This window comes from Canis lupus, chromosome 23, assembly GCF_048164855.1.
Source record: "Canis lupus baileyi chromosome 23, mCanLup2.hap1, whole genome shotgun sequence".
NCBI classification, from domain to species: Eukaryota; Metazoa; Chordata; class Mammalia; order Carnivora; family Canidae; genus Canis; species Canis lupus.
In genome coordinates, this window is record NC_132860.1 from 9,535,487 (window position 1) to 9,557,496 (window position 22,010).

General features: G+C 40.0%; 1 protein-coding gene and 1 long non-coding RNA gene across 6 annotated transcripts in view; one reads left to right on the forward strand and one right to left on the reverse strand.

The window, feature by feature from the left end:
* Positions 1 to 22,010, reverse strand: part of ZDHHC13 (zDHHC palmitoyltransferase 13) — a 100,895-nt gene that overhangs the window by 51,105 nt on the left and 27,780 nt on the right. For 2 of the 5 annotated variants that reach the window (XM_072793799.1, XM_072793797.1), the window contains exons 10-17: positions 19,569 to 19,669; positions 13,488 to 13,612; positions 12,615 to 12,677; positions 11,811 to 11,904; positions 10,132 to 10,215; positions 6,277 to 6,434; positions 3,847 to 3,944; positions 617 to 1,213 (exon numbers count right to left, since the gene is read on the reverse strand). In XM_072793799.1, coding sequence (XP_072649900.1) covers positions 1,075 to 1,213; positions 3,847 to 3,944; positions 6,277 to 6,434; positions 10,132 to 10,215; positions 11,811 to 11,904; positions 12,615 to 12,677; positions 13,488 to 13,612; positions 19,569 to 19,669 — 862 coding nt within the window. In that variant the 3' untranslated portion in view covers positions 617 to 1,074. Of the gene's footprint in view, positions 1 to 616; positions 1,214 to 3,846; positions 3,945 to 6,276; positions 6,435 to 10,131; positions 10,216 to 11,810; positions 11,905 to 12,614; positions 12,678 to 13,487; positions 13,613 to 19,566; positions 19,670 to 22,010 lie in introns of those variants that run through there. The other 3 variants (XM_072793796.1, XM_072793800.1, XM_072793798.1) reach the window with 2 other exon arrangements.
* Positions 53 to 19,392, forward strand: LOC140614681 (uncharacterized). Its single transcript, XR_012015477.1, has 5 exons — positions 53 to 150; positions 5,328 to 5,375; positions 7,974 to 8,117; positions 11,307 to 11,440; positions 19,196 to 19,392. It is a non-coding gene; the product is annotated as an uncharacterized lncRNA (long non-coding RNA).

The following is a 22,010-nucleotide window of genomic DNA, read 5'->3' on the forward strand; positions in this document are numbered from 1 at the left end:
TGTATCCAAGGTAACTTGGCATTCTAGAATGGCTACCCCATTTAGTATCTAAGTGACTTTGGAAAAGAAGATATGAACTTCTTTAGGCTTTAGTCTCCTTATTTGCAAAGGCTCTGTAAAGGAAAGGACAGATCCTTGAAAAACTGAAAGGTCAGTGTGGTTAGAGTACAAAGCGTGGTCCAGAATGAGACTGGTAAACAAAATAAGGATATAGTATTCAAGGCCTTGGAGGTCATGATGAGGATTGTAGCCTTTACCTAAGAGCAATGGAACCTTAAGGAAGGGTTTTCAGCAGGAAGGTACCATGCCCAGGGGTATTTAAATACAATATCACGAGTTAAAGCTGAATTAGTTTTTCCTCCAGAATAAGGGAAATTAGTAATTACCATCGCATCAGCCCAATATTTTGAGAGTACTAAGTAAAAACAGTAATCTTTAAGACTTCCTCTGTTTAATTTCCTGAGTAAGATGGAAAACTAAATTAAATCTTGCTTACTGGTGTTAACAGTGAGCTCAACTCATTCCTGGAATCGTGAGTCAGTTTCTTTACGACCTATATACACCTTTTCTCAATTTAAGATTCTAAAAGTGTTAGTGTCAGAAATGAAATCTCAACTACAAAAAAAAATTTATTAAGTGTGAAAGCAAAACAGGTACATCTATTTAAATATTTTTTTACATATTTATAGATAAAACAAACACAAATAACTTATCAAAAATTACAAGTTTAAAGAATAGTACTATTTTGAAACAACCAATAAAAGTATTTGAAAATACCACATTTTATCCATAATTAGTTAATATTATCTCCAAAAAAATGTAACTTGTATTTTCTTGTGAAAAATATATGTTTTTTTTAGATGTCTGGCAAGATTGTTCAGGAACAGTCCATCTTGCTAAATCTAAAAGTGTAATGCCTTTATTGAGAACTTCTGCTTTTACCAAATGGCTTTAAAAACCACTTGCGTTTTCCTTTGGGCTTAGGTGAACTCTGAATCTTCACTTCACTTGCAGACCACAGGGCATCAACATAAACACAGTCAAGTCAGAGTGAGAGTTTGGGGTTGCTTTTCTTCATACTGATCGAAGGACCTTCTCCTTTGCCGGGTGGAAGACCATGGTGTATTGTGATGTCCAATCTACTGCACAGGGCTTCACCAAGCCAAAGCAGCCACACTGAAAGAAATCTGCGAGGTTCTGTGTGAACCCAAGGCTGCCAAGGAAGGAAGAGAACACATCTTACTACATTTCCTGTTTACCTTTTGACAAACATTCATTCAAACCAGAAACATTCACTGAGAGTTTAGAATATACAACGTCCTTTGAAGATCCTGTAGCAGGAATCCATAGATGAATCAGAGAGTTCCCCAGCTTACAGGCCATTAAAACTGAAGCCCAGTTCCATTTCTGGACCTGAATCCCTATTTTGAGATTCCCTGGCTTCTGCCCAGCAACTTAATTTCCTTCTGAGTCCCCCACTCACTGCAACAGTGGCTGGCATCAATAAGTGTCCTTCTTTCCATTCCCACTGCCCTGATTCAGATTTTGATAATCTCAAAGGCCAGATAGGCCAGAAACATTATAGTCAACAAAATGGGTTTTTTCCTAAACTTTTTTTTAAAGATTTTATTTATTTATTCATGAGGCAGAGAGAGAGAAAGAGAGAGATAGAGGCAGAAACAGAAGCAGGCTCCATGCAGGGAGCCTGATGTGGGACTCGATCCCGGGTCTCCAGGATCATGCCCTGAAGGCGGTGCTAAACTGCTGAGCCACCCGGGCTGCCCTTTCCTAAACTTCCTAAGTAAAACATGGCTGTGTCTTAATTCCTTCCAATTATTATTATTTTTTAATAATACAGGTCTTTTGTCTTTTTTTCAGACCCATCATACCATGAATTCAGAGGGAATGGGTTCCAGCAGCTCAGGGTCCTTTCTATTGGCTCTCACAAAGTGCAGCACTTCTCTGGGTGGAGCAGGCTGGCGCTTCAGTTGAAGCCGAGTACCTTTCCCCTTGGCTTCCTTCTTTTTCTGATCATTTTCCTTCACATGCTTCAGGAAGCTATCTCAGCTCCTAGAGTGCTTGATATGCTCACTAAGTACGTTAGTTTTCTTGGCAGGAATCTTGTCCTTGTGTGTTTACGACAATGCCAACAGCATGCTGGGTGACACCGTAGACTCTCATGGTTCTGCCCTGGTAACATTCATGGGGCGCTGCATTCTGAACAGCGCCCCTTCCCTTGATGTCTATGTTATCACCTTTCTTGTAGATTCACATGTATGTGGCCAAAGAAACAACTCCATGTTTTCTGAAAGGCCTAGAGAACATATGGTGGGTGCCTCTCTTCTTTTCTGCGGTGCTGGCGAATTACTGGAAGATGGTGATTCCAGCCAAAAGGAAGGAGCTCCTTCCAATTAATCTTACCTATAGGACACTGTCTGGTCCTCTAAAACCCAAACCCAACCCCTTATCAAAACCCACCCCCGCTGTACACATTAAAACATAACTGTGCACGAGGATGATTATGCCATGGCTGCTGCTGTGAGAGTCATCAGGAAAGTATCATCACCACTCCTAGAAGAGCGGCTCCAGAGCTACTGTATGAGTAAGAGTAACTTAGGGTAAGAGAGACAAGACAAATCTTCAACTTGGGTAGGTTTTTGGAAGCTAGATGCGAAGAAGCTCTAAAGCTTTCCCATTTGCTCCCCCAGCTTGCGCTGCCATTACTCAGTAATCCCCAGCTCTCTCATCTCAGGCTCTTAGTTCCAACATGCCCAGCTCTCTCATCTCAGGCTCTTAGTTCCCTCTTTAGGGCCTGAAATACCCTCCAGTCCCTCTCCATCAAGCCCGACCCCACATCTTTCAGGGCTCAGCTGAAAATTCCAACTCAGTAACAAAGGCTTTCATCCTTTAATGGAGTAAATATTTATCCCTCTGGTTAAACTAGGGAAAAAGGGACTTTATTATCATTGCCAATCTGAAACAATCGTCACAAGCTTAGCACCACTGGTCACCCTCCATCACCTTAGTCATCTCTTCCCATTTAAGTCAATTCCTCTCCTCTCTAAACACAGATCACAGTCATATCCCAGGCTCTGATTTCCTCGTCTAACAGCCTAACAGTTTCATCTTGTACCACCGGTGTGCTTTAAAATAGACTGCTCGTGAGATATGCAAGTGAGCGTTAAATCCCCGGAGGGCTCAGGGTCACCTCTGCAGCACTCCCAGCCTCCAAGACCCCGATATACATGACAGGGAGATAAGCTTCAAAGCCCGATCATTCATATCGTAAGATGACAGCCTTCCTACAAACATTCTCATTTTCAACGGAGGACAGGTTTTATACAACCAGTACTCTGGAGAAAACACACCCCAAACCTGAAACACTAGCTTCTCCCTGACACAGGTGGGCACATTAAGCACAGGGCTGAAAGAATTATGGCGATAGAAAGGCAGGTTGAAAATCTTGGCAGAGCTCACAATCTAATGCTTTCTGCAGAGGGCCCTGTGGCTGGAATTCTCAGCCACGTGTTTGATTATCTCACACTGACTTTGTGCCAGCAACATGCAATCTTGTGACCATGTGGCTGGACTTGAGAGATTCCCCATCTTGGCAAAACTTCAAAGTCATTTAACTATTTGTGCTGAGCCCAGGAGACTAAGTCTTAAATTCCCACCACCTCGGGGCTCATGACCTTGCCTCTCACCTCCTGTCACCGAGGCTTCCAAGACTCCACCAGACGGCAGGTCAGAGAGCAACACTGCCTGGGTGCTGGCAGGAGGCTGGGAAACCAATGGCTAGGCTAGCATCCTCCATAGGACACAGTGGCCAAAATACCTCTGACTTACTTGTATGGGGTCCTCCTGAGGGACAATGTCTGTTTCATATGTCGGCTCTGCTTCAGCAGGCTGGTTCTCTCGTGGGAGGTCAGGCCCAGAAAAGCAATCTGCAAAACAAGGTTGGAAGGTACATGAAAAATCCCATTCTGCTGAGGGTCTGTCACAATTAGTGCATCACAGGACAGCAGTAAAATACAGTATGACCTAGCCTTCTAGCCCAGGACCACAGTGAGGACAATGACTCAGCAACTCCAAATGAGACTAAGTAAATCTAGTAGTTGAGCATTTTTTTTAAAAAGTTCATTTATTTTTCAGTAATCTCTACACCCAACATGGGGCTGGAACTCACAACCCCAAGATTAAGAGTCCCACGCTCTTCCAACTGAGCCAGCCAGGTGCCCCGAGCACTTATTTTTTTGATTGTCTGTTTTTAATTATCCTTCAACAAAGCAGTCCTGAAATAATTGCTTTGGCAATTCAAGCCATGGCTGACAAGCCTATTTAGATTCTCAACACATTCAGCATGTAAGTTTTAGATGAATACAACTATATAAGGTCAGTATTACTGCAATTATCTCAACTTGTACATGCTGCTTCTCATCTCTTTGGAAAGGGCCAAATGAAAAGGTTAATCTGAAGTGAAGGACGTTTAAATCCTCTGGGGAAGGGTAAAAGTTAAGGTAACTTAAAAACTCCCAAATCATTAAAACCTTACTATTCACTGCGTTACTCCATTTAATCCTCAAAACAACTCAAACATCAAGTTCCTTATTCATAAAACAGAGATTACGACACCATCCTCCTTCATCAGATTGTTGAGGGATCTGACATAATATATTTAAAATACCCAGTGGAGAGGCTTCTAGAGTTGAAGTAACTGGTCCAAGGTCACATAGCTTTGAAAGTAGCAGAACTGAGATGGACACCTCAGTCAGTGTGAGAATCAAGTTCATGGTCCTTACCACAGTCTTTGCTCAGTTTGACTTGCTGTACATAGTCAAACCCATGACTCACTAGAACAGTCAGCAAATGAAAGGCTTCAAACTGAACTGTTTTACTAAGAAAGCAACTTTACTCTGAATTCCTGTATCTGAAAACTATCCAAAACTCTGAGTTCATTTTCCTACCTTAGAAAGTATAAAAAACACTAAGCTTTCTTTAAAAAATTGAGCTATAGTCTCACATACATCTGTACTTGTTCTAAGAGTCCAGAAGAGTAGAAAGAGAATTAGACCTGATGTCTCAAATCTTCAGCTCTACTTCTAATTTCACCTCTCACCCACCCTATGGCCAAAACAAGGCACTCAACCTCTCACAGATTTAGTTTTCTCATCTACAAAATGGAGATGCTGCTTTGGCACAGTCTGTACCTCAAATGTTTGTCAGCAAAGTGCTTTGGAGTAGGTAACGCATATGTAACTATTAGGCATTATAAGATATTAATAACCATCAGTGGTGCTAATACTTATTCTTCCTGCCTGAATTCATAGATACCAGAGGGGCAATAGTTGAAGATGAACATTCGGAAGCCTCAATGCGTTAGTATTACCAGCTTCATTCCTTTCTTTAGAATTTTTTTCCTTTGTCCATCTTTATTTACTATTATTATTATTATTGTAGAATTGGTTACTTCCCTATAAAAGTGGAATGCATTTTGCTTTCAATGAGTAACATTCTAATTATCTGAGGTCATGGTGATTGGCTCAGACTGATCACACCTCTCTAGACCATGAGGGCAGGCTATGGCAACACCTAGAATTGGGTTATGCTCACAGGGAAAGGAAGGCAACAGGGAAAGGACAGCAGCTTCATGGGAAGCTGAACGTGGTTACTGCCCTGGAGCATGAACCTTCTAATGGCCATGACCCTCTCTGGAAATATAATTACCATGTCCACTAATTGGTGATGGATTTTGCGTTCTCCCTCCCCTTCTACCCACTTAAGCACTCATAATAAACAGGATAACACACAGGGTTGGAAAAAAAGAGGGAAGATAATCACCTCACAAACGTTTTTAAAAGCATCTCACAATGCTTTTTATATTTTATATCACGTTTTCACACACCATATAAGTATATGATGAAAAAAGCCTTGGAAAAAAGCCTTCCAGTTCTGATTTCACTACTCACTGAGTGACCATGAGCAATCCAATTCACCTCTCTGCAACTCTATCCGTAAAATAAAAAGGTGAGATTAGATCGTTCCTAGGGACATGCTAACAACTTATGCTAACCTTTAAACTATTCTGTGAGTAGCATTATCAACTCCATTTTACAGACAAGGAAACTGAAATTCAAGGGTCAAATGACATGCCTACACCCAAAAGAGTAAGTGACAGAGGTGGAACTAAGACCCAAAAGCCTTCCGACTTAAAATTCAAGTCTATTACAGGCTACTGAAAATTTTACTCAAAGGCATTATAGGAAGACAAATAAATACCTGAAAGAGTTGATTTAATAATAAAAATGTTGACCATGAGAAGTGGAAAGCTGCTAGCATGAAGATATATAAAACCCAAGGGGAACAGGCCACAATCTGATTGAGGTAGGTCCATAGTCCATCTTCTCTGAATGTTGTGGTACAATGATTTGACCAATCTGTGAATTCAAAAAAAAAAAAAAAAAAAAAAGGAACTCATTATTTAAAAAGGCAGCAAACTCATGATCATTCTTCAAGAAGATAAAATCACTGCATTTCTATTCAGGGAGAAAATAAGACATGACAACACATACTAGAACCCAAATTTTAAGAATTTATCTTCCAAATGCCAGCTTAACCAACAAAGTAAACAAACAGTACCTCACTGCTCATAAGGGCTATGACAGCACTGCACTGGTGGGGTGGGCAATAAAGGAATAAAAGCAAAAATGGTCCATAAGACCACCACTAAAACCATCATAATCAGCATAAAATAAACTCTCCAAAGTTAACTCTTCAAGGACTTGATAACAGAGAATAGCTATATTTAATAAATATCTTAGAAAATTCATCATCTTATCCAGGATACACAGCAAGACAGGAGTCTGTTATAGCACTGAATAAACTCTTAAGGGTTCCTATTAACAGGCCATTGCTGTAGGCACAAGAAATCCTCTAAGCACCCAGATATCATCAGAACACAACCTGACGGCATAAGGTTACTGAGTACATTTCTGCGTTGGCACCATGATTTACACTGTAGAGAGAAAAAGTCCAGGTAAGGGAATCATGAGACATCCTAGGAAAAGAATAAAGACCAAGATGCATATGGTCAGTTTCTCCCTAGAAAACCCATATGTCAATTCAAACAGAGGACTTCCCTATGGCCTTCATGACCCCTAAGTCAATCTTCAAGGTTTTGTAAAGCCAATGACTTTTGTGGGCACCATGACCATTTACAAAGGGTGAATTATTTTTGAAATAAGAATTCTGTAAATTTGCACCTTGAGGTTTCATATATGCCTCTGACAATTTGATAAGTAATTTCAGACATTTTCCCAAAGCAGCACTTTAAGAGCTCCTAGGACAGAAAGAAAATGAGTCCCTGACTTTTACTATCACCTGTCTGTCCATTTTAGTCTTAAAAATCTATGCTTTCCCCTTGAGTCTCATTTGGTTCCTAACCATCTTTCATGACTGTATGTCAGAAACATACTAAGGGCAATCATCACGAGTAACAATCAAGGCAACAAGTTAAGGCAAATTATGCTTTCTTTAGAGCTTCTCATTAGGAGAGCAGACAAAGATGCATCCCATGCACCTGATGTGACAAAAAAAAAAAGAATATAATTCCCAACAGCAGGCAGAGGAAACAGCTGCTGCATGGTAAAGAATACCTATTTGCTCCCAGCTTATATTTCTACTGCTCTCTTCTGGGAATCTTTGTGATAATACAGCATGACCTCAAAGTGAAATTTTCATAGGAGTGATTTCAGATTTAATGTCAAGATTTGGCTACAAATGGCCACGTATGTTAATCTTATGCAATGTAAAACTGTAATATGTAAAAATAACACGTTCTGGTCTGGTGGTCATTGGCTAATGATAGGGGACTCGTACTATTCCAAGCTGACCGTTCTCATCTTCAGATAGATCTGACAGTTACGATGTGATCTTTCTAAACACTGATCTAAAATCTTTCTCCCTGTACCTTGTAGGATGCTGACACTTTCTGGGTGTCCACACCCTGAAAGTAGACCTCACAAATGATGAAATGGATGGAGGCTGCCCAGAGCTGGAAGTAGCTGCAGCTGGCTCACATGAGGGAAGAGTGTGCACATCAAGGCTTTGGCAACAGCAATGTGAGTGGTAAACAAAGAGGGTGGGATGGCAGTGAGACCTCCTTAGAAAAATGAAGCACAAGTTCATTTTTTTTCCAACTGTGAAATAATGATAAATGACACAATGTACTCATTGAGTGTAAAGAAATATTGTCAGGAGACAAATGGGATAAAGGTAACAAAACATGTTCAGCCAGTCTACATGGTTGCACGCGAATATAAAGTGGGGCCATTTCCTAAGAAACAAAATATAAAATTGGATCAGAGCCAGAGAATAGAGAGAAAGAAGAGGGAAGAACCGATGCATGTAATAAGAAAGCAACTTGGAAAGAATGAAAGTGATGGAAAATTCCTTTTATCCTTTTCAATAATACAGTCTTACACTGGACACAGCCATCAAACAAAGGTGACTATTTTTAGTGAAGAGAGAAGCGGGAGAGACAAGAGTGTAAAATCTGGCTCCTCTCCTTGAGGATCAAGTCCAAGGGACAAGCTGGTCCATGGGCCAGCTTAAAAAGGTTTTCCAGGAATACCTTTTATTGTGAGGCCTTAAAAGGGCAGCTCTTTCATCAGAAAGATGCACCATCAAGAAATCTTTTATTCCTTACCCCACAGGATGTAATTTAAGAGGTTTCTGAATTCCAGAGCTCAGGATTACAGATGGCCTTTGACGAGAAAAGAGATCAGGATCAGTTAGATCTCTGACAACCAGATCCATTTGAGATGGTGATGGTAACACTGAGCTACAAAAGCATTCCCTACTGATCACAGACGCCCAAAGTGCCAGACAGGGAAAGGAGCTAGCAAGGTAACTGAAGCCCTCTCCATGCCTGTGGCAGGGCAAAAAGAAACCATTTCACATAGATATTAAGAATCTCTAAATATGAAACCCCGAACAAAACAAAACTTGTTAATACTGGAGGTTTCTGGGGAAGGGAACTGGGAGGCTTACGGGCAGAGTAGGAGGATTTATTTTTCAAACACTAAACAGAAGTTCAAACAAAGAAATGGGGAAGGTAAGAAGCGGTGGTACTTAGGATGCTAAGGGAAAGAGAAAATAAAGTAGAGAGAACATTTCTAACATCTTCCTGAATCATCCCAGGTTTAGTTCAGGAACTAAAACAGTATTCTACTGGCAAAACCTAAGACCAGAACATCAATGTAACATGGATTATAAGAAGTGGTCAGCAGATTCATAGTGAGGCCAAATTCTCCCAAAGCCTTCAAAATAAATAAATAAATAAATGATCAACAGCTAAGGCCAAAATAAACTACCAGCACCATAGGTTTTCCCAGATAGGTAACCCACTTCAAGATTTGCAAAGCATAGCCATGTAATTGCTCAGAGCTAAGCTAAAACCCTTCTTGCTTCAATTTAAACCTTGCTCTTCTGGGTTAATCACCTTGGGATAGTCGGATGTCACTCCCTACATGAGCCCCCTACATGCCTGTTCACGCTGCTACTGAGAAGTTATTTTCCCTTCTTAGGGATGCAGAATAAATAAATGGTCTACGGTTTTCTTCCAAGTCATTATTTCCAAACTTCCAGTGACTATTAGTTGGCCCATAAGCTCTAAGCTGTGATTGGACATTTACCAAATGGCACAGACATTTAGGGTTTTGTTCCTTCTCTCCATGACCACTTCCTCCCAACTTCAACCTCTCCACTGCCAATCTGTTCTTTTTCCTATTTTATTTACTTATCACTTCCCTTGCTCTGTTCCTGAACAGCTAATTTTTCCTCACTTCACTAGGTGATAAATCTATACTTTGCCTCAAATGAATTTGTATTGCTGACCACTTCTCAATTTATCACTTTAGGTGAGGTACAATCTTTTCCCAAGGGCTGACAACTAACCTCTTTCAAGCATTTCTTGCAGCTTCCCATTGCTGAGTCTCAGAGGCAGCCATCTTACTTTTATCAGGAGTATGTTTTATAGTCACCCAGTCAGAATGTGAATATACAAAAATTTACCAAGAAAAATTCGTGTGGGTACGTGTTTATGAGTTTGCTATATGAAAATATTATACTTACAGATGAAAGACTCGTACATAATCCAATCACAAACGATGGAAAGAAAAAATAAGAAGAATATGTAATAGCGATGATTGCCAAAACCTATATCAAAAAGAAAAAACACATTTAATACTTTCTTACAATGATTTTCCAGATCAAGCCTTTTTAATCACTTTCCTGTCAAAAGCCTTCACCAAATTAAAAGTAAATAAGCTTATGCTTTGCTTTTAAATAATATTAAACCAAAACCAAATAGCTCTGTTACATCATGGTCAACTGTCCATGATAACTGAACTAATATTTATTTGTTGTTTACCGAAAAGACATCTTTCTTGAACAGAACAAGATTTACTAAACACGTGTAGTTCTAGGATGGTCTATACTGCATTGGAGGAAGGGGAGAAGGAAGGACTTTGGGCAAATCATACCCTATCTCTTCCTTCCTTCCATGTAACAAGTTTAAGAAGTATAATTTCTGTAAATCAAGGATCCACTTGATAAGGGTAATAGAAAAAATGAATGTAAGAGCAGCAAAAAGATATGCTGCAGAAGACTAAACACAGGAAAAACGGGTCAACCTGCAGGCTAAGGTGTACAGAAGTGAAGTACGGGCGAGGGTGCCAAGCAACCAAGTCTCACTGTTGTGTATGTGGCTCTCTAGACGCTGGAGTTGAGAGCACTTCGATGCTAATGACACAGAAGTACCACCATGTCCCCACTTTCTATGGCAGCAATGCCTAGCAGAAGGAACAATGCCCACTGCAATGGGAAGACCTAGGTTCAAAGAGGAGTAGTTGTGTTAAGTATTTAAGTTAATGCCTTAACTTCTCTGATCCAGTGTTCTTGTTTTTAATCTGGGGATAAGATCTCTTCTGCCTGCTTCATAGGCCTATGGCAACCAAATAAGAGGATGCATGTGAGACCACTAAGTTAAACGTAGCGTAATAAAAATACATGGGCTCAACACTGTTGCTTTTTCCATGTCCATTCCAAGCTGCTATAATGCTAACCATCCCATCTTTACGGTGGGATGAGGTCCACGAAGCTTGGAGCTCTAGAATAGAGCATCAAATGCACCAAAGAAACCTGAGTAAAGCCACCTTTTGTTCAAGATTATAAAAGAATATCCTCTGTTGAAGACAATGACCACAGTTCCTCTGAAGTTCCTCATAATAAACCCCTGGTTTTTACAGTGACCACTCAGAGGAAACTTGGGGCTACAGACCACGACAAGGAATACTCCCTATTATCTCTGGTTCTGGCTCCTACCTGAGCTTTGAAGGAGACAAGTGGAGAAGTAAATGAGAGAGACAAGTCACAAGACATGGTAAGAACCTGGTAATTTGGTATAGAAGACTGACATTACTAAAATAACCTCAAGCAAATAATTTACCTTTTCTATTTTTTCACCTCTAAAATGCAGATAGTAATACCAACCACACAGGTTGTGCCCTGATGATCAAATAGGATACTATATTCAAAAGTGCTTTATAAATTCTAAAATACTATACAAATGACATTATTATTATCAACATTGACAGCTTTCTAAAAGTGTTATACCATGAAGATTCTCTGACAAGGAAGAGCTACAAAATGCACCCCCCTTAGATGCCCTTCCATTTTTTTCTATGAATCATAGACATAGCTAAATATACACTTAACTTCATAGTGTTAACTGAAAAAATTCAATCTCTCACCTATGCACCGTCCAGTCCACAGACAATGCTGATCATATCGAGCGACACAGGAGTTACACACGTGGCAATGAAGTGACCTTAATGGCTTCCTTATCTAAGTGGGCAATTAAGACAGGTCCAAGCAAAAATCAGTGTCTTAAAGTGGTGACAAATCACAAGCAAAATCTTACTCCTAAGTCATAAAGACATGGGCACAAATAATCCTAAATAGATCATCAGTTCACGCAGAGGCTCTGGCATGCCTTATTAATATTTACACTTCCATGTATCTGATTTTGATTAGGCCATCATTAGAAGGGATTGGACTTCCAGAACCTATTCACACTGATGAAGGGGAAGTGAGGCAGTACCAGGCAGCAGAATGAGCACTGGATTAAGAAAAAGGAAAAAGGACACCCAGTTACAATTCCAGCTCTGCCAATAATCTGGGGGAAGTTAATTCCTCCCTCTAGGCCTTGATTCATCAATTGCAAAATGACAGGTTTCAGTATGTGGTTTCTAGGGTCATTGTGAGCCTCTGACTTGAAGTTAGTTTTAATATATGCTTTATGGCAGGAAAAAGCAATCAAAACACACTACGGATCATTCACAGATTTAACCATAGGCAACTTTAAAAAACTATGAACATCATTCCCTCAATATGCTTAAGGCAGAAAACTATCCTGATAGTAATACAAAATTAGAAGCTGGTAGAAACAAAGGTGTACAAATATACCATGAAGATTTAACAAAGGCTTACATGACAAATGCTACCAAGAATTTGCTTTCTTACTATAGGAAAAAATTATTTAAAAAAAGACTCACAAGACATGATGTACAAAATGTTCTGAAGTCCAGACAGCCAGTCTCTGCAAGGGTGATGATATTCTGAAAGGCATGAAATTTGACCTTATGATTTCGTTTGCTAAGAAATACATAATGCATGGTTATATACCATTCTCACAGCTCTCTCTCCAAACTGAAGCAGCCAGAAAAGCAATTTGGAATACTTGCCACCAAATCATTCTGTACCTGAAAATAATGTGACTTTTCAAGGCTGCATTTTCAACCATAGCCAATAAATTAGAATGCACAAAAATTATACCTCCCCTTCTCTCCATGAATGGCAAGCACTTTCCAGTTATAATCTGCTAGGGAAAAATAAACACACACATATATACCCATAAAAAAGAAACAAAACCCATCAGTATACATCAGAACTGATGGTTATAAGCACCATGGACTCCTTTCAGGAACACTGGCTAGAGGAACACAGACAACAATGCTCTCCCCAATTTCTAAACCTTTGCAAGCAAAGGATAATAGTCAACTGATACCTTCACATCTGAGGAAGAGGAAGGTCAATGAGGTGCCCTCTTGCCCCTGCTTGGTTACTCTCCATGTATTTTGCTGAGGAACTGAAATGATCATTATCTAAGTGTGTTACTAAAAAGAAATTTAGATCAGGTTCACTAACAAATTACATTTGAAGAAGTCTTGGTGGGTATGACTTTAAGAGAAAATAAAAATGTCTTAAAACTTTCACATAAATAAATGAAAGCGTAACTAACAGTGGACACATCTCAACTTTGTTGATATATGTTGCATCTATTACATGCTGGGCACTAGAGAGGCAGCCATGGCAAACATGAACGTTACTAATTTAAAAAAAAAAGTAACATTACAAAGAAAGCTCACCGTTTTCCTTTCTTCTTCTGAAGCTTTGGTGAAGCCTGGATCAGTTGCCCAAGTCTTGTAGAAAAAGTAGAGGAAGCCTATTATGCTGAGAAGGAAAGCAAAATAGAAAGGAGTGCCTGCTAGATGTGAAAGCCTCGTTAAGGAATATATCAGCTTCCATTAAGAACAGTATAATTATGACATAAGCAAATTTCATCACTGGTGCCTAAGAATCTCTCTGCATTCTATCCTCACTTTCCATTATCTATACACATCCCTGCCCCCAAACCTGGCCCCATCCTATGTTCTAAACCTCCAGGAATTTGCTCATAGTTGCTAATAATTAATCCCTCCTGATTAGCTGAAACTCATGAAATATTGATAGGGATAGTTGCAATCTATGAGGTACATCCTGAGGGCTTAAAACCATTCTAGATCCAAATAAAGTAATCTCTGACGGTGTAACTATGACTCTCCTGTAAGCATCTAAAAGAATATTTTATCATTTTAACAAAATAATTCGAAGAAACAAACCACTTGATTCAGATTCCAACTAAAAATATTTCTTTACACATTAGATTAATGCTTGCAAAAATTTCCTAATAGAAAGTTTAATAATGAATCCCTGTCATCTTTTAGGCTGCATTAATTTAGAAATACACACAAAAAATTGCTTTTTGCAAAGTAATTACAAATCAAATTCTGTTTGGGGAAAAGAATACATTACGGGCACATTAAGATAAAAAGTATTTCAAGGATAAATATTACCCATTTTGAAATGGTACAAATTCGTTGTATAAAATGTAAAATTTTGCTCCAGGGAAAGAATGAAGGTGCACTGAGCAATAAGCCAATGCACCAGTAGTAAACCAATTCTCCTTGCCCAATTTAAATCATTATCAACACAGTAACTATCTGCCTTCCAAGGACTTATCAAGCTGTCTTTAAAAAAAAAAAAAAAAAAGAGGGGATCTCTGGGTGGCTCAGCGGTTTCGCGCCTGCCTTTGGCCCAGGGCACGATCCTGGAGACCCGGGATCGAGTCCCACGTCGGGCTCCCTGCATGGAGCCTGCTTCTCCCTCTGCCTGTATCTCTGCCTCTCTCTCTGTGTCTATCATAAATAAATAAAAATAAATCTTTAAAAAAAATATTTTATTTATTTATTTGGAGGAAGAAAGAGAGAGCTCGAGCATGAGCACAAGCAGGGAGGGGGTGGAGGGCAGAGGGAGAGGGAGAAGCAGGCTTCCCGGTGAGCAGGTGAGCAGGAAGCCTGATGAGGGACTTGATCCCAGGACCCTGAGATCATGACCTGAACTGAAGGTAGGCACTCAACCAACTGAGCCACCCAGGTGCCTGTAGAATGGTCTTAAGCCAAACTCTGGACTGGAACAGGTGGCCATGAAATAGACTCTAAACCCCTGCTATTCAAAGTATGGTCCATGGAACCACAGCAATGGCTTTACCTGGTAGCTTATGAGAAAGGCAGAACTTCAGACCTCACTCCAGATCTGTAGAACCAAACTCTAGATCCTTAGGGGATCCATGCACATAATACAGTTCGAGAAGCACTGATCTGACCCCAGAAAAACCAGCCAACAACCACATCTGGCTCAGGTAGGTTAAATGCTGGTTAAATGTATCAGTTGGCCTGCAGAAAGGTCTGGCTTTAAGATAGGATCTAGAAGAGTTGTGTGGCATTCAATTCCAACAAATAAAGCTTACTTAGAATGGATTAAGAATACTGTTACAGAGTACATAAGTCAAGACCTTTAAAGAAACACATCCTTTCTTCCGTAGAAATCTTGAAGATTTCCAGAATCTTGATCAACACACATGACACATCCTCAAAAATATATTCAGTTGAATCATGATTCCACATACTGAACTGAACAGAACTGTGAGCTTCTGTTCTGAATAACTTTCCAAAGAAATCCCAGGAGGTTCCCTGGAGCTTCCCTGAGTAAAATGAATGCATTCTATGCCCTCACATAAAAGTCAAACATTCCTTGCTTCCATGCCCTTGCTTAGTGTCGTAACTCAAATGCTCCCCACTGCCCCCATCTACACTTTGAGGATGTCCAAGCCCTAACTACCTTTTAAGACCTAACTTGGGAAGCCTGGGTGGCTTAGCGGTTTAGCACCTGCCTTCAGCCCAGGGCCTGATCCCGGAGACCTGGGATCGAGTCCCACGTCAGGCTCCCTACATGGAGCCTGCTTCTCCCTCTGCCTGTGCCTCTGTGTGTGTGTGTCATGAATGAATATTTTTTTTAAATTTACTTATTCATGAGACACAGAAGAGAAAGAGAGAGGCAGAGACACAGGCAGAGGGAGAAGCAGGCTCCATGTAGGTTGCCCGACGTAGGACACCATCCAGGGACTCCAGGATCACGCCCTGGGCTGAAGACGGTGCTAAACCGCTGAGCCACCCGGGCTGTCCAAGACCTAACTTATATTCTCCTTCCCCTTGAAGTCTCTTTTCTTTCCTCTTTTTCTTTCTTTCTTTCTTTTCTCATCTGAGAGAGAGAGAGAGAGAGAGCGCGCAAGCATGAGTTGAAGGTGGAGGACAAAGGGGCAGAGGGAGAAGCAGACTCCCCACTGAGCAGGGAGGCTGATGTGGGGCTTGATCCCAGGACCTCATGACCTGAGCCAAAGGCAGATGGTTAACTGAGCTACCCAGGTGCCCCAAAGATCTTTCCTGACTCCCTATAGAGAATTCTTTCCCTTCCCTGAATCTAAAAATGCCTGTTCTGTGGTACTTGGACCTTATACACACCTCAGCCTCCCCAGTTAACTGTGACTCTCTGCAGTTCAAGTCTCTCAATATGGAGCTGAAGTTTGCCTTTCTGTAACCTGGACTGTTTTTCATCCTCTAGGTGGTTTTGGCTCTACACTGAAAATCTACACTACAGCTGTCCTTAGATCTACCTTACAGAATCCTATTTCTCATCTGTTCAATAGTTTTATTGAAGGTCCATTCCGTACAGTACACTGACTTCCAAATGATAGACTTCCAAACCCTTGACATTGGAAGGCAGTGCTCACACCTCCAGGATAAGCAGCAACTTTGTTCCTTATACAGCACAGTTCCTTTATGCTCCTGTTTGGTCAATGCCTCTCTCAAAAGAACAGAATTCAAAACACAGCAAGCATACCACAGGGTGGTCCTGACCAGTGCCAGAGACAGTGTGACTGCTGCTGTCCCTCACATGGACATTCAAATCCTTGTATCCCTTGTGGGGAGTACAGTGGCTTCCTTGGCAGCTGTGTCACTCCCTCCCTGAGGCTATTGGCCAAAGAGCTTACTCTTGAACTTGATCTGAAACTGTGTTACTCCCTCTGCAGCAGGCCAGAACCACAGACATAATTTCTGTGCTTCACCATTTCTGAGTTTTAATCTTCCCTCCAGACACATCAGGAAGGTCATACCTTTTCTATTTGATCCTGCTTCATAAAAGCCAAATATATTAATTGCCTAACATATAAAAGACACCAAAAAGAAGTGATCTTCTGAGGAACCAATCTAGAGCTTCCCTTAAAATTAATTTCAACATGCAGCCTTTCACACAGATTTTATCCATAAGAGTAACTAACAATGAAATAGCTATTATTTATAAAATGCCAATTAGGCAATGGGGTCAGCATTTTACAGACATCATAACATAATAATCCTTGCAGCCATCCTGTGAACTTGTATGGTTATCCCTCAGGTTTGGGGGTTTTTTTAATAGCAAAACTGAGACTCAGTGAAATTAAATAACGTACCCAATGGTACCTGACGAGTAAGAAAAAGAGCCAAACTCAAACTCATTTTGTCTGATTTCGAAGATGGTAGTCTTTCCACAGTGCCCCAGACACTCATCTCTTAACAGACTGTGAGAGGGGAAGCTCCCACACGATCCAGGATTGGCAACCTGAGACAAGATTAGTCTAAATAGGGATCCCTGGGTGGCGCAGCGGTTTGGTGCCTGCCTTTGGCCCAGGGCACGATCCTGAAGACCCGGGATCGAATCCCACATCGGGCTCCCAGTGCATGGAGCCTGCTTCTCCCTCTGCCTGTGTCTCTGCCTCTCTCTCTCTGTGTGACTATCATAAATAAATAAAAATTTATAAAAAAAAAATTTTAAGATTAGTCTAAATACTCAGGATGGGTCTTTACAGGGTAGCACAACCCAGGGCCATTCTAACAGCATTTAACATTCAGGCTCCAAAAACACTGATCTGAAGGCAAAGTGTGCCACCTACTGACTGACATGCGCTTGCCAGTAGCAGGTTCATATGGGTGCCCAGATCAAAGGGTTTTCTGCTGTACCTGCAAGTAAAATACCCCATCCTGTCCACTCTGACATCGTAAGAATCTGTCTAGCTTTGGAAATCAATTCTTCTGATGTAATGGCATCTTCACAAATGGGTGACCTGCCTGCGATGAAACTCACTTGAACGCTAAGTTCTGTAGCTGAGGCTCTCAGACTACAGTGGAGCTACATTCCTGTTGATACTGCTTCTGCAATGTTGAAATAATGCAATATAAAAAGTATCTCACTTTTTGTGCAAAAAGCGAAATAATGTGAATTTCTCAAAATTTAAAAGTTCATCAAGGAACAATTTTAAAACTGTGTTTACTCCACTACCACATGGGTTGGTAAACAAAAATATGAGCCATCCCTTAGAATCATGTCAGTTATCCTAGAATTTACCAGCCTTGAGATTTCTGCGAGTGGTTTGTGTTGTATATTGTGCTGTTGTTTTATACAGTCGTGGTTACTTATAAAGTATTTTTATATCACATATCATCCAAACCTTCATTAAGTAGTGGTTGTAAGACTAGTGCTTAAAAAGCTGCTCCCAAATCAGTAATCATAAGACAAAGGCTATACATAATAACATCTGTGAAAGAAGTCAAATGAACTCCATGATATGCTGCACCATTCATTTACACTACAGGAAACTGAAAAATATTAGAAATAATGCTCAGAAACAAAAAGCATCATTGAAGTATAAACATGCTATAACGAAATGTATGCACTCTGAGAATTCATATGCCCCTCTCACTTTACACTGATTCCCACGAAAAAAATATTTCTGCATTAAGTGTATGCATCTCTCCTACAAACACTACTTTCTTTTCAAAATTGCCATTACCAAAAAGGGACACAACACAGAAGTTAAAGGAATTGTTGCAGGTCCATTTCTCTCCATCACATTCCTTCTACCCTGTAAAGAAAATAAGGTTATAATGGCTTTCTAGAATCTCCAGAAAGGAACCTGAAAAGAGGTAGGAAGATAAAAAGGCCTCCCTCCTAATGGGAGCTATAAATAGCTATAAAACCAAGAAGTATCCCCTATCCCCACTTCTGGTGATGAGGTTTGGTCAACCCTAAGAGCACAACACACCCTTACACTGGCCTTGGCCTAAGCCCGGCTCCTCAAGTGATAAACCTATTTCTTAGAGGAGTTTTTTTTTGTTTAAAACTATGGGCTGCCATCCATTAGTAAGCCATATAAGAATTAAGTGGGCTGTGACTAGCATTTTTTAAAAAGGAAAAGAGAATAGGATAGAGTAACACAATTTCAGAATAAAGCATACAGCAGGAGTACTGTCTTGTTTCACGTGTTTTGGGTGGCAGTGTAAATGTTTTTTTACTGTGGATTGAGACTCACTGCTGTGGACGGCAGCACTGCGCTGACCACTGCTGAGGAGGACATATTTCCCCCAATATCCCTCCCATACAGGCCATCTTGGTACCCAGAAGATTTATTAATCAACTGTAACTGCCAACCAAGTTAAAAGAACCATCTGACCTTGAAGAGAGTATCTCAAGGCAATACAACAAATTTTTATGGATCCAAGTAAACAATAATTCATTCTACTGTTTCTTTCCTGTGAGTAATACTAGACACTACCACTTCCATGGTGTGCTCTGAGATTATTTTCAGAATTGAAAAGATTTCCAACACTAAACATCGGCAACCAGAATAATTAAAATGAATACAAATATGAGTTGTATTCCTTGGATCTCTCCTAATATCTAAATTTCTAATACTGGCACTACTACTGTTTAAAGGCAAAATGAGATACGTGTTTAAATTTCAGCTTGAAGGATATGAGGAAAGAATAAGATGAACCAAGTCACAAATATCCAAAAAATGGAACTCAGCAGGAAGACTGTTGGTAAGTATATAAGGCTCTTATACCCGACCAAGAACCTAGAAGGAAAAAGGATAAACATATGGTTTTAGCGAAAACAAGTATGGTCCATATTAACTTTAGTTCTAAACACCCTTAAATAATAACATTAATAATAACACTCCCACCCACCCCCAAGTAACAACAATGGTTTTCGGTACTGAGTGCTTCCTATGTGCCTCTTTCCAAGTGGTATAATCAAGAGTTCGCCACCGCCTTGCCCCATTTGACATATGAGAAAAGTAAAGCACTCAGAGATGCATGTTCTAGTTCTTGTAACTAACTTCTACATTATTTCATTCTCCATAACTTTCTATTTGCAATGAATCTTTATTTCTATTGAGATGTATCACATTTGTATTTCTCTTTTTGGCATATCATGTTTCAAATATTCTAAAATGCAAAAATTTTAAATACATGGGAGATTGACCTCCACGTCTAACAAACTTCCTTCCAGGGACTAGCAGCGTATTTCTAAAACAAAACAGATGTACACAACCTTAAGTAGTTTCATCCCACAATCAGCCTGAGAAGCTGACACGGGATATAAAAAGATATATAAGGCCTAAAAGTGGTAAAGTCGTCAGAACTCTAACCCTCTTGCTTGGGTAACAAGCAATATGGAAGTCCATATACAATTTACTCAAATGTTAATACTGTAGTTTCAAAAAGGAAAAAAAAAATTTCTTTCATGTTAAATAATCAATATAGAAAATCTGTGCATGAATAGAGTTTACCTGGATCTATTTTAAAATGTATGCCAGGAAAAAAACAATGGTTGATGAGAGGTAGGAAAAGGATTTTTTAAAAAGCTATCAACTCACTGATAAGCTTTTATAATTATGCATATGATAAAATATTTCAGAAAAACTAAAGATCCCAAACTTCAGGCATATAAAATGCTGCCAGAGCAGGCCAAATGGAGCCCATGTAACCTCCACAGCATGACTTGTTTTGAGATTTTGCAGCACCAATGTGTTTGGCCTAATTAAGTAGTTTGCAGTGAACTACCTAATTTGTAAGTGCCTGCTACCATGACCTGTCTACTTCTAACAGGCATCAGACAACAGCCTGGATCAATAAGCAACTGCCTCTGGAGCCTAAATAACAGTGGAAGTTTGCAGCTGCCTCGCTCCATGAAACCGAGTTTCTACAGAAAGTTATGAGAGAAATAAAAGCAGTATGGATAAAGCTGCCATATGCATTTGTCTCCCATTTGAATTGTGTCCATATGCCAAGCCTAGCAAACAAAGCCCGCAACTCACTGTCAGCAAAAACAAAAGTTTCATGTAACTTTTTTATAATGTGGGTTCCTACTAAAATAAACAAAATCTCAAATGCTCCTATCCTAGGTGGGTAGATATTGCCAGCCCTTGCTTTCCTTCTGAAAACACAAAAGCAAAAGCCAAAACCCCAAAGTGATGATTGAGATTCCTGGTGATTTGGCTTAAAATTTCTTTGGCAACAGAGTCAATCAAATTAATGGAAAATGAGTAAAAATCTCTAAGTTACAAGTTTTCTGAATAGCAGACAATTTTAGGCATTTTGCTATTTTTCAAAAATATAAGTTTTTACTTTACATTTATATTCTAATTCATTTCCAACCGTCCTGCTCTTGAATGACCAAGAGATAAGACTCCTCTAATACTTTGTTTTTTCTTATGACTCAAGCAGCTTAAGCAGTCATGTTTACTTATTCCAGAAAATGCTGGCAAGCAAAAAAAAAGGGGGGGGGGTGTGCATAGGAATACTCAACATCACACCCTGAAGAGAGCGATACTATATTTCCTTATAGATCTTTTCCTATGGATCATCATCATTACATTTTTCTTTCATTCAGTAAATGAAAATAATGAACAGGAGAAACAAGTTTCCTGCTTGTATGGGCCCTAACACTCCAGGAAATGGTAATTAAATGCTATGAAGAAAAACGAATAGGTGACACAGAGAGTGGGTCAGGGACGGTCTAAGGAGGTGACACTGGACCCGAGGACTGATTGGTTATGTCTCCTGCTATACAACGATATGGTATTGGAACACTTCTGACAAAGACAGAAGCAAGAGCCAAGGCCCTGGGGGTGTGGGGAATGAGCTCGATGTGTTCTAGAAACAGAAGGTAGGAGAGCAGAGAAGGGAAGAGAGGAAAGAGATGAAATCAAAGAGGAGATCGAATCACATAATACCTCACAGGCAAGGAGTTTGGATTTTATTTTGAAGACACAGAAAAGGCACTGGAGGGCTTTAAGTAGGGAGAAAAGACAGAAACTGATTTATTTGCCTCTTTAAAAGACCATACTAATTGCTAAGCAGGGCTGAACTATGAAGAGAGAAAAGCTGAAGAGCTGAAGTCAGGAGAGCAGT